This window comes from Cucurbita maxima, unplaced genomic scaffold, assembly GCF_002738345.1.
Source record: "Cucurbita maxima cultivar Rimu unplaced genomic scaffold, Cmax_1.0 Cma_Scf00028, whole genome shotgun sequence".
NCBI classification, from domain to species: Eukaryota; Viridiplantae; Streptophyta; class Magnoliopsida; order Cucurbitales; family Cucurbitaceae; genus Cucurbita; species Cucurbita maxima.
Genome location: NW_019272044.1, coordinates 2,202,030 through 2,213,632, shown reverse-complemented (window position 1 = coordinate 2,213,632; position 11,603 = coordinate 2,202,030). Strand labels below are relative to the sequence as shown.

General features: G+C 36.4%; 2 protein-coding genes across 5 annotated transcripts; both read right to left on the bottom strand.

The window, feature by feature from the left end:
* Positions 1 to 270: 270 nt before the first annotated feature.
* Positions 271 to 3,851, bottom strand: LOC111465100 (ubiquitin carboxyl-terminal hydrolase 3-like). The gene is made up of 9 exons (XM_023109391.1): positions 3,662 to 3,851; positions 2,908 to 3,039; positions 2,754 to 2,795; positions 2,295 to 2,400; positions 1,731 to 1,789; positions 1,441 to 1,515; positions 965 to 1,013; positions 752 to 828; positions 271 to 586 (listed from the first exon to the last, which is right to left on the bottom strand). Exons 1-9 carry the CDS (start codon positions 3,734 to 3,736, stop codon positions 488 to 490), a joined length of 714 nt encoding a protein of 237 aa, XP_022965159.1. The 5' UTR covers positions 3,737 to 3,851; the 3' UTR covers positions 271 to 487.
* Positions 3,852 to 4,770: 919 nt separating this feature from the next.
* Positions 4,771 to 10,329, bottom strand: LOC111465075 (probable enoyl-CoA hydratase 2, mitochondrial). 4 transcript variants are annotated; one of them, XM_023109350.1, is made up of 9 exons: positions 10,081 to 10,329; positions 8,606 to 8,775; positions 8,441 to 8,515; positions 7,689 to 7,779; positions 7,548 to 7,599; positions 6,582 to 6,685; positions 6,426 to 6,502; positions 5,152 to 5,332; positions 4,771 to 5,058 (listed from the first exon to the last, which is right to left on the bottom strand). In XM_023109350.1, exons 1-8 carry the CDS (start codon positions 10,277 to 10,279, stop codon positions 5,156 to 5,158), a joined length of 945 nt encoding a protein of 314 aa, XP_022965118.1. In that variant the 5' UTR covers positions 10,280 to 10,329; the 3' UTR covers positions 4,771 to 5,058; positions 5,152 to 5,155. The 4 variants fall into 4 exon arrangements, with proteins under 4 accessions (XP_022965118.1, XP_022965117.1, XP_022965119.1 ...); XM_023109349.1 differs by having other exon boundaries at positions 4,771 to 5,053; XM_023109351.1 differs by having other exon boundaries at positions 4,771 to 5,053; positions 7,692 to 7,779.
* Between the last annotated feature and the right edge of the window lie 1,274 nt (positions 10,330 to 11,603).

Genomic DNA, 11,603 nt, shown 5'->3' with positions numbered 1-11,603 from the left:
CAAGGAATCCCCTCCCCGTTCAGGATGGATAAAGTGGACATCTAAACTCCACGGGTAAAGTAGACATCTCAACTCAAAAAGACAAAAATGTTACGAATCTATGAAAATGAGAAGCTTGAAACTAACCATTCAAATTTGAGCTATGATCTCAAAAAGTCATCTACGGATGTTTTCATAAGATTTGTATTCCAAGAAAGCAAAATACTAATTTTCAAAACCTCAAAGGTCAAAACCTAACTCCTAATATTCAGACTCAGAACTTAATACTAATTTTAGACTCAATCAATATCACCTTGCATACCAAAGCAATGAACAACTTCTCTAGTCATTAGCAAATTCTGAAACCACACAAAACACAGTTTGATGCAAATATTAAACACTTCCTTCATCTCAACAGACTTCTCATAGATGCATCTACGTAAAGCGATAATTACGCATAGGACTTGTTCATTGATGCAAAGACTAAATCAGATCAAACCTGGTCGCCTTAAGATGCATCCCCGACTTTCTTTGAAATGGCAATGACATTGAATCTCAGCGAGTCGGGATTTTTCGAGATTATGTCTTTTATGACTTTGGCTGTATCCTGTGATTTCATCAATCATTTCATTAAATGCAGAGAACAGAAGTGTAATATTTTGTTGTGTATGATTCATTGGCGAATCGAGATAAACATGCAAGGTGATTCAAACAGGACAATAAACATAACTGGTTAAAACAAACCAGGATAACATTCAGAGCAATTATTTACCTGTAATAGAGTGTCCGGTGATGATGCACCGTGTGATATTGGCATCGACTTCATCCCATCGAGCTCATAAAGTACACCTGTATAATTAGGATACTGTAGATTAGATCATTTCTTAAAAATCTGATGACCCAATTCATTGTAGACTCCAAAGAAAATATTTTTTTCCTTGGAGAGAGAGAGAGAGAGAGAGAGAGAGCTCTAAGAAGTGTTTACCGTCCACACATGAGAAGCAGATAAAGTGAGTATCGACCTTTTCTGGAGCCTGTACGTAATGAGAAGAAAAGATGAGCCAAATAAGAAAAGATAAGTCAGCACGTATACGTGTATTCATATACAGGGAGAAATAACGAGCATCTGTTCCAGTGAATGCATTTTATGTTCATACAATCTCTTATCTACTTTTTCCTCTATTATACAACCAACTCTGTCGTTAGATCTTGAACTTTCAAAAATCATCCATTTTCACTGATCATCTACAATTTAATTATTAAATTCTCTGATTTGCTGTGGAGGTAACTGAAAGAAATTCCTATCACCAGAGGATAGCTGTCAGCCTGTCAAAGCTTTATCTGAAAAAACAAGACAATGGCTGAAGGTTCACTCTTACATGCTGAACGCAGCCTCGATAAGGTATCTATTTATTCTAAATATACTCCACCATTATTCAGAAAACTTGAAACGATACTTACCGTCGTATCACCAGCATTTGCTGCTACTGAATGTGCAACTTCCATTTCTCTGTCTTCCCCAAGAAATACTGCACGCTATCAAAGTGAACAACATACGACTATTAGAAGCAAAAGGAAAAATATTTTGGGTAAGCATCAACTGGACAAAGGAAAGGATTGATAAATAATTTATTTTATTCCTTGCGTTTCTTGATATGTTCGTCCTTTTCTGTATACGAAAATTTTTGGGTGGTGGTGGGGTGGGGAAATAGACGGGGTGTGTAAGAGAAGCATGTGTTTATAAATACAACCTCCATCGGATCCATGCTTTTGGTAGACTTGAAGAACCTATCCAAGAACGATCCCTCGGCTTAAAAAAAAGACAAAGCACAGAAGTTAAAAAAAGAAAAAAGAAAAAAGAAAAGAAAAATAAGATGTACTAGAACTGAAAGAATATCATAACAGCAGTGCAGTAATCACTCAGGAATCACCAGAACAAGCAGACAAGTAAAGACACTGATAAACTTGATCAACGTGATTATAGTAGAATGATTGTGACCAGCCACAGGACTCAATTCGGATACTTAAACCTCCATGGTAAACCAGAACACGATCACGAAATTAAACATATGAATGACCCTGCAGAATAATTCTTCGTTTCACTTTCATATTTAATTCGTGTTTCTGCTTATTTTCAATGAAAGATAGCTTTCATAACTCCTTAAATGACCAATTCTCTACTCTACATGTGCATATAAGAGGAGAACAGATACAATACGAAGGCCCCTGAGCAAAAGGTAGAGGATCACAATGCTACATGATTCGAAGAAATATATTTCAGAGCGTCAAATTGACTAGCATCTCTCAGTACTTACAAAGCTTAATCTCGGAAGTAATGTTCCCTATGGCATGAAGAAGTCCAATAGTTCCACAGGCATTGCCAACAGTTTGTTTCATAAAGTATACTCGATCACTATAATCCTAGGATCACAACAGAAACAAAGAGCCTTATTAGATAACACTTGCACGGATATGAAACATTTTAACAATGTTATTAAAAATGACCCAATAACATGCACCAAAACTGGATTGTCCATGCTAGAGTATGCAACCAGACAGAATTTTAAACAATTTACGACAGACGGAAAAACGTTTTTCCTGATTTGCAGATGGAAAATCTTAAACAAGTCACGCAGACCGAACATACATTAGACAAACACCAAGTAACATCCTAATCTAGAAGGGAAACGTATCTAAACAGTTCAGTCTATTGGTATGTCATAATATAAAGAGGACTGAAAACACTTGCTTAACTTGTCAATTCTCATACTCACATTCTTTGCATCTTCTTCCTGTTGCAGCCTCTCGTCTTTACACTGAAAACATTAAAACATTTAGAAAATGAAAAACTATTTTCTTCGTTTTATGTCGAGGGAATTCTTCAAACTTATAAACATCATTACAACTGAACTTTATCTGTAAGCAAACCTTTTGAGTTATGGGATAAAGAAACACCACCGCCAGTACAGGCTTAGGCACCATGTCCAAGAGTTCTTCATCCAAGCCATAAACATCATTGCACTCTGCTTCATCTTCTGGAAGACCAAGACCCCAAAGGAACTTTGGAATAACAAAACAGAAGTTTGTCGAACATTAGAGGATATATGGAAACTTGATGATGCTATTATCTTCTAAAATCAAGCAGCAATTGGGTTATATATATATATATATATATATAGCGAAACATTATTTGAATGAAAGGGAAGGAAAAGAAAACGATCACTTCAAAAGTAAGCCGTGATTCCAATAACATGGGCACACCATCCTTATCAAGATAAACTAAGAAATTCAACTGGCTAACAGAGTATACAGCACGCATAAAAACATCCCAGTTAGTCAAATAGGCGATTTGGACTGAACGAGAAAGCCCCAAAGAGTGCAAAATCATTAATCCGGAGGACCAAATCAAAATGATAACAAAAAAAATTTGAAAGAAATTCTCATTATCTCCTCTCAGATTTCTCTCTCACTTCAACAAAATACAGATCGCTCACACAAATCAGCAATAAGAAATAGAATGAACAAACAGGCACGAAAACCGTATAGATACACCAAGAAAATGCGGAGACATTGAAATACATCCCATCCCAAGAAAAGTTGAGAATCGCCCTTCGAATCCTCTTTCCACTAACCAGAGCTCGAATCTAGAAGCCAAATCAGAACAGAACGGAAGTACCTATACCTGGTTCATAACATCAGGGTTAGCTTCGAGAGGAAGCCAACGCTTAGCTGAAGGGCTTTGGTCCACAGAAGCCATTGTCGTCAGGTGAGCTTGTAACACACTCCGATTACAGAAATGGAATCAGTTCTTTGGATGCTCGGTTGGTGAATCAATCTAACTTGGAGACGACGCAACATTTGGCAGACTCGGTATTATATATAGATTTGTTAATGGGCCTGGAAACCAGCTCGTAAGAAACACAGTAATAAGGCTCATGGCCCAAATAGCTTAATTGTAGGCCCATGAGCCCAATATAGGGGTTTAGATTTCAAACCATTAAACTTGAAAAAAAATAAAAAAATCTAAAAAATATTAAAAAAAAATTAATAACCCCTTTAAACTAAAAAAAAAAAAAAACAAAATACTCCTCGGTAATATCCTTAAACTTTAATAAATAAATAAAACCCTTTATTTTAGATGAAAATCCTTTTTTAAAAAACTTCAAAAACAAATTTAAAAATTAAAAAAATATCTTTACCATTACAATATTGCAATAAAAAAAAGTTCTAAATAATTTTAATAAAAAAATTTAAAATTGAAGAATATTTTTTTTGAAATAAAATACTAACCCTTTCCAAAACTTTAAAAAATTTACCTAAAATACTAATAATAATAATTAAACAAAAACAAAGAAAAAGTATATGGAAAGAAATAACTTAAAATAAAGTAAAATTTAAAGGGAAAGAATCCAAATTTTCAACAAAGGCTAAATTAATAAATAAATAAATAAAAACCTTTCCAAATGTACACTTTTAATATTTTAATAATACACCAACTTAAAAAAGAATTAAAAAATACCACAATTAATAATTTTAAATAAAAACGTTTAAAAATATTTTTGAAATAAAATACTAGCCCAATTTTCTATCTGAAATTAGCGATAATGATATTCTGAATAATATTATTGAATTGAGTCAAAAATACTAAGTTCAATAAAAAAAAAAAAAAAAATCGTATTTCATTTTAATTTTCAATTTGAATCTAATTAAAAAATAAATTGTGTCCAATTGAACTCTAAATTAATTTAATTTTTCAATTAGTTGTTAAATAGATCCCTAATTTAGTTGATATTTACTCATTTTCTTGAGGTTAAGAGCAAAGTTTAAACCAACAAAATCGATGAAACCGAGCTGAATCAAAGTCGAACTAAACCCATTTTATACTCGGGTTCATCGGTTTTGTCGATTTCAACTTGCACTCCTAGCCAGCCCCACCAGAGAACAATTCTAAATTTCAGGACATAGATATCACTGAGTGCAGCATTAGGCTATGCAAGGCTGCTTATAATAGCATCACTAATACATAAACAACCTGAACTGGTTCACCTTCTGCAGCTTCTCTCATTTCAGGTACCTAAGCTACAGAAAAGCTTGCATTAATGCTTGTATTTTAGAACGTTAAATGAAGATCAGAGGCAACCATATTGTATTGAGGAAACAACAATTGGTTACCTATCTATTCTCCTCGATATCTCGGCTTGCGCTTCTCGGCAAATGCTGTCAATCCTTCCAAGCGATCTTTCGTGTCTAAGAGTTCTTTGTAACATTCATCTTCTACTTCCATAGCTGATTCCAGGTCTCTCTCGAGCCCCTCATCGATCGCCTTCTTTGCCATCTTTATTGCTAGTGGACCCTGTTAATACATTACTCAACAGTTACTCTCATACAATACTCAACAATTACTTGGGTATTGGATTATAGGCTGTAGGCATGCTATGACACAGTTGAGGAAAAACATATGCTAAATCTTAGAAGTTTTGAGAAAAATCATTCGTTTCGTAAAACTACGAGTTTTTTCATTTTGTGATCTAGTGTAACCGCTCAAGCTCAGCGGTTACGTATCACCATCAACCTCACGGTTTTAAAACACGTATGTTAGGAAGAGGTTTTCATACTCTTAAAAAGAATGTTTTGTTCCCCTCTCCCACCGATGTGGGATCTCACAGTCCACCCCTCTTGGGGGCTCAGCGTCCTTGCTGGCACACCGCTCTGTATCTGACTCTGATACCATTTGTAACAACTCAAGCCCACCGCTAATAGATATTGTTCGCTCTAGCCCGTTACGTATCACAGTCAGCCTCATAGTTTTAAAATGCGTCTGTTAGGGAGATGTTTCCACACCCTTAAAGAATGTTTCGTTCTCCTCTCCAACCGATATGGGATCTCACAATAGGTGAGTCAGCAAGGAGGTTGAGCCCCCAAAGGGGTAGATTGTGAGATCCTACATCAATTGAAGAATGAAACGAAACATTTCTTATAAAGGCGTAAAAACCTCTCCCTAATAGACACGTTTTAAAATCGTAAGACTGACGTCGATACGTAATTGGACAAAATAAACAATATTTGTTAGCGGGGGTTTGGGTTGTTAGATCTACACTTTGCAAATGTTGTCGAAATACCGGCCAAATATAGAAAACTGAAAAAAGAAATGTAGTTCTTATATTTTTTAAAAGAATAAACGAGGAAATAAGCATAATTTTAAAAAAAAAAAAAAAAAAACAAAAAGAAAATTATTATCAAATGGAATCAAAGTGTTTAGTTTGTGGGTTCACCCTTTATAACACCTCTCAATTTATGGATGAAAATTAAGGTACAAAATATGATTCAACTTTGATCTCTCAATGCATTATATGGTCAAACTAGTGGAATCATATCAATCTGATCATGATTTCATCAGATTGTCAGCACGATAACCAGAAAGATAATTATAAGAATGTTCTAATTACCTTCTGATTTATCTCTTGGGCAATTTCCAGTGCCTTTGCATAAGCTTCACCAGCAGGGACACAGTAATTGACAAGACCTAAGGCAGGAAATTTGTTTTCTTATCCTTAACTCAATAAAACACTGAACTTAAGCTTTAAAAAGATTGGTAATCATACCTATAGATAGAGCATCTCTGCCACTGACCTTACGACCAGTGAATATAAGTTCCTTTGCTATTGATTTCCCAACAAGCCTGGGAAGCCTTGCAGTCCCACCTGCCCTGAGAGAAAACATGTTTAGAAGGTGTAATCTGCTCGTGCATACAAGAGAACCTTCATGTTATGTAACAGCCCAAGTCCACCACAAATAAATATTGTCCGCCTTGGTCTGTTACGTATTGTTATCAGCCTCACAGTTTTAAAACACATCAGCTTGGGAAAGGTTTCCACACCTTTATAAGAAATGCTTTGTTCTCCTCTCCAACCAATGTGGGATCTCATAATCCACCCCCTTTGGAGGCTTAGCGTCCTCGCTGGCACACAACCCGGTGTCTAGCTCTAATACTATTTGTAACAGCCCAAGCGCACCACTAACAGATATTGTCCGCTTTGGCCCGTTATGTATCACCATCGACCTCACGGTTTTAAAACGCATATGCTAGGAGAGGTTTCCACACCCTTAATAGAAATGCTTCGTTCTCCTCTCCAACTAATGTGAGATCTCATAATCCACCCCCCATGGGGGCCCGGAGTCCTCGCTGGCACACCGCCTGATGTCTGGCTCTGATACCATTTGTAACAACTTAAGCCTACCGCTAAAAGATATTGTCCGTTTTGGCCCGTTACGTATCGTCATCAGCCTCACAATTTTAAAACGTATATGCTAGGGAGAGGTTTCCACACCCTTGTAAGGAATGTTTCGTTCTCCTCTCAAACTAATGTGGGATCTCTCATAGAAAAGGGGTTTGAAAAATAGTCTTGGGAAGAGTCTCATCCAGCTTCCACCACCAACAGTTTAATGTTTATACTAAGTAATAGAACTATGGAACTTCAATATGCATGCAGGCTTCCTTCTACTGGTCTCACGTGAGCTCTTAAAACGTCATATGTGACCGCATATATAGGTAAGTATTTACTACATACCCAGGAATTATAGCCAGTCCGGTTTCTGGCAAGCTGAGCTTGGCATCTTCCCCTGGATCATGGTTTAACGATGAGAGTTATAACTCCAATACAGCAAGACGTAAAATAATAAACTATAAAATAATTGACTAAATTTATTACCACATATCCGAAGATCACACGCAAGAGCCATTTCAAGTCCACTACCGAATGCTGCTCCTTCAATAACTGAAATAGTAGGAATACACAGTCCCTGAATAAAATAAATTTAGATTAAGTCAGCTGAAAACTAGATTTGTGATGAAAAAAGGGAAGTTTTAAAAAAATATCCATGAGCGTTTGGGCCAACTTGTACCTGACTCGACTATTCTCACAGGACAATCGTCTAACCTTACTGCATTTAGTTGTCAAGGTAACTCGTAGGATCTTAAATTCTATCTTGAGTGGTCACTATGACTTGAGCTCCCTAAATGTAACAGACCAGGCCCACCGCTAGCAGATATTGCCCTCTTTGGGCTTTCCCTTTCAGGCTTTCCCTCAAGGTTTTTAAATCGCGTCTTTCAGAGTTACACAGTGGAACCGGTGCTCATACAAATACTGTCCCTTTTGGGCTTCCCATACGCGTCTACTAGGGAGAGGTTTCCACACCCTTATAAAGGGTGTTTCATTCTCCTCCCCAACCGATGTGGGATCTCACACTAAACCCTTTAATTCTTTATTACTTAGAAAGCCCTTAAAGTTTACTAGCATCAGCCACGAAAGATCATGGACGGAATATCGATGATAACTGATGTAGTCATGTGCATCTCAACTGATGCATTGTATACTTGTCAAGACATCCTTGTTCATATACTATGTAAATAAATCATGGAATGTAAAAGCAGGTACGCCTGTAGATAATAATAACAATCTACCTCCAGAAATGTGAATGCAGCCCGCAGTGAAGTGACATAGGAATGAACTTCTGATGCAGTCATCTTCTTACGTTCCTTTACTTAAAAGAATGAATTGAGGAGGAAAAGAAGTTAAAGACTATATCATAATGGGAGAGTTGAATTGTTAGATATAAACAAGAATACCTTCAAATCGGCACCTGCACAAAACACCTTTGGGACAGAGCTGCAGATCATCATAACATTGGCAGATGGATCGCTATCAATTGATTCAAAGGCATAACGCAGTCCCCTCAGCATATCCTTGCCAATGGCATTTTTCACCTCAGGCCTGGCTAAATGTACCTCAACAATACCTGCCATTGATAAACCCAAGTGGATTAGAATTCAAATATAACTCGAGCAGCCCAAGAACACTCCAGAAACTTGAAAGGAAATTATTATAGAACTACAAATGATGAGAAAAAGGAACCCATCGGAAGTTTATCAACTTTGAAGTGTTGTTTCAAAAAAATGATTTTGAACCAATATAATCATTTCAAAAGTGCTTTTTGTACGCTACCAAACACTAAAATTATGAAGAAATGATTTTTAGCCCTCCAAAATCACTTGAGACGTTAATCCAAACACACTCAAAATCTCCCATACTCTGCAGACAATCAAACCATAAATTCCAGAATAAAAATTAAGCTCTTTAAGTGATGGGTACACGTGCAGAGACTCTGATACTATATTAGATAATATATTAGATAAATATATAGTTCCATCTCAAATCCAAATCCAATTGACATATGTTATAAAGACTATGAAGCCTCAGCTTTTGAAGGGTTGGATCGTGGCAACAACTTTGCGATTGTGTGATTGTGCGGCACTCACTTTCCAACATCAAGTGAGTCAAGTTAATTTGTATTCGCGTCGCTTACAGCCGGACAACGTATGCTCAAGCCTCTAGCCCCGATTGAGAAGAAGGTTTTAGAAGACCCCAAAGAGATTTTGAAAGAGAGTTTGAAAGCAAGAATGAGAGATTGAAAGCAATGTTATATGACATACAAGCAAAAGGTAACACAACGGCTTAAGTAGCATATAACTCTTCAGGTAGGGAGAATTTGACAATTAGTCACATCCCGCTATAATACATTTTGAGGCAATTCAAGTCTGGCAAGCCTAGACGTGATTTCGCCAAATGGTCATACAAAATCAAGGGAGGAGTTGGCAACTAGTCACACCCCCTATAATACATTTTGAGGCGATTCAGATCTAACAGGCCTAGAGGTGATTTCAAGGGAGAAGTTGACAACTAGTCACACCTATAGTACATTTTGGGTAATTCAGGTTTTGGGGTTATTCAAGTCTAGCATGCCTAGACATGATTTCGCCAAACAGTCATACAAATAAAAAATACAATAGCTTGGCATGGGCAACACGCCCGACCGTGACATTCAGCACCTCTCAAACGGACATGCAAGGGAATATTACTTATTACTTAAGCACCAAATCTTAAACTAGCAAATTCAGGATCCAACTGAGACATCACAACAAAATCCTTAAACTTCAGCAATCTAAATAACCCAAGCATATAACCATTGATCGCAGACTATTAAAGCATATCACACAACAAAATTAAAAAAAAAAGACATACATATCCTCAGCTCAGAACTTACCAGAATCGGAGTCTGAAAGTCGGTGAAGACGGACAGACTCAGGAAACACCGACTCCAAAATGAGAGTTCTGCAATGAGTGTACCGCCATGGAAATGTACGGAAGGGCAGGGTGGCCGGAATCGAAAGGTTCTGAGGAGAATGATGGAGTTGGGTTCTGAGATTGATCAGCTTTCCGCACAGAACTCTGAATGCCCCCATACTTAATACAAAACGACGATCGCAAAGCAGAGAGAGTGAAGAAAGAGAGCGAATTGGACGTATCCTTAAATTTTTAATAAATAATAAAAATAAAATACCTTAAATTAAAAATACTAAAAATATATATTTTAACTAAAAAAAAATTCAAAAATATTTTTACCATCACTCATACTTTATACCAAAAATGTCAAAAAAAAAAAAAAAAATCATTAACTAAACAAAAATTAATCGACAACCTTGGTAGATAATAAAAAATCTTAACTTATACACAAATTTGAATTAATAAATAAGTAGAATTAATGTTAGAATTTGGAATTCTCATATTACTTGTAGTTGAGCTAAAAGAGAAAAAAAATCCTCGATCATGAGATGAACTTTTCATTTCTATCCACTCATCAACTTGAATAAAGCAAAATATAAATAAAAATTAGAGGGAGATCAGCTTAGATTAGAATAATATGTTCTCACCTAGCTTTTTCAATAGAAAGGTCGACCAACAGAATGAAAGAAAGAAAAAATAAAAAAAAGTGTTTGGTCAAACTCAAAAAGAGGTGGACCCACTTCATTCATCTATAGAAGAGGAAATCATATTCGAGTTTTTGGAAATCTTTCAACGACGACAGAGGAACCAACCTGTCTGTTGTGGCTGGGCGGCTTTTTTCTTTCAACCATGTCTTAAGTTCTCGTTAGGGGAGATCGATAATAAAAGAAAGTACCATTCATTGGTCAAAAGGTTAGAATTTCAAATATCCTCACCCAAATCTGCGAGCCAAAATCCATGTACAATAGAAGAAACCCAAAGGTTGGAAGTGCAAAGTTGAAGGGCCTTGCCATTTGAAGCTATTACACGGATACCTCTGTCTTGAGTTGGAAGCCCTCTATGACTGAGCCAAGAACAAGTTTTATTTCTTGTGAACCCATCGCTCTAGTCGAAGCTGCTTCAATGGCGGTCCACGACTCGGCTTACTCTTCTGAGGACAACTCCATTTCCCAATTATCTCTACCATATCAGAGTGCCCATAATTGGTTTTGTCTGTCAATGCCTTTCTTCTTAAACAACCAAAACCACTTCCTACCTCTTTATTGTTGTAGCTTTCTTGCATTTCCACTGATTTCTTGCAAGTTTCTTCAGAAAATTCACGCTTTCTTGATGTAATAAAACCGTCTTCTGAAACTCCTTTCGCTTTGTTTTCTTTGTTGTTGCTTACAACAATTGGTTCTCTTATTGACTGTTCATCATTTTCAGAACTTTCCAGGATGAAATCAACAGGATAAAATTTATCTTGTTTTATCACTAATTTAAAAAAAAAAAAAAAAAAAAAAA

Excerpts from the sequence above, each read along its gene's own strand:
- LOC111465100 (XM_023109391.1), bottom strand. The coding sequence starts at position 3,736 with ATGGCTTCTGTGGACCAAAGCCCTTCAGCTAAGCGTTGGCTTCCTCTC. Across the intron at positions 1,014-1,440 it reads CAAATGCTGGTGATACGACG|GCTCCAGAAAAGGTCGATAC; the intron begins GTAAGTATCGTT and ends CATTACGTACAG. Across the intron at positions 829-964 it reads CTGCTTCTCATGTGTGGACG|GTGTACTTTATGAGCTCGAT; the intron begins GTAAACACTTCT and ends CTAATTATACAG.
- LOC111465075 (XM_023109350.1), bottom strand. The coding sequence starts at position 10,279 with ATGGGGGCATTCAGAGTTCTGTGCGGAAAGCTGATCAATCTCAGAACC. Across the intron at positions 8,516-8,605 it reads GTGCAGGTGCCGATTTGAAG|GAACGTAAGAAGATGACTGC; the intron begins GTATTCTTGTTT and ends TTTTAAGTAAAG. Across the intron at positions 6,503-6,581 it reads CAGAGATGCTCTATCTATAG|GTCTTGTCAATTACTGTGTC; the intron begins GTATGATTACCA and ends TTCCTGCCTTAG.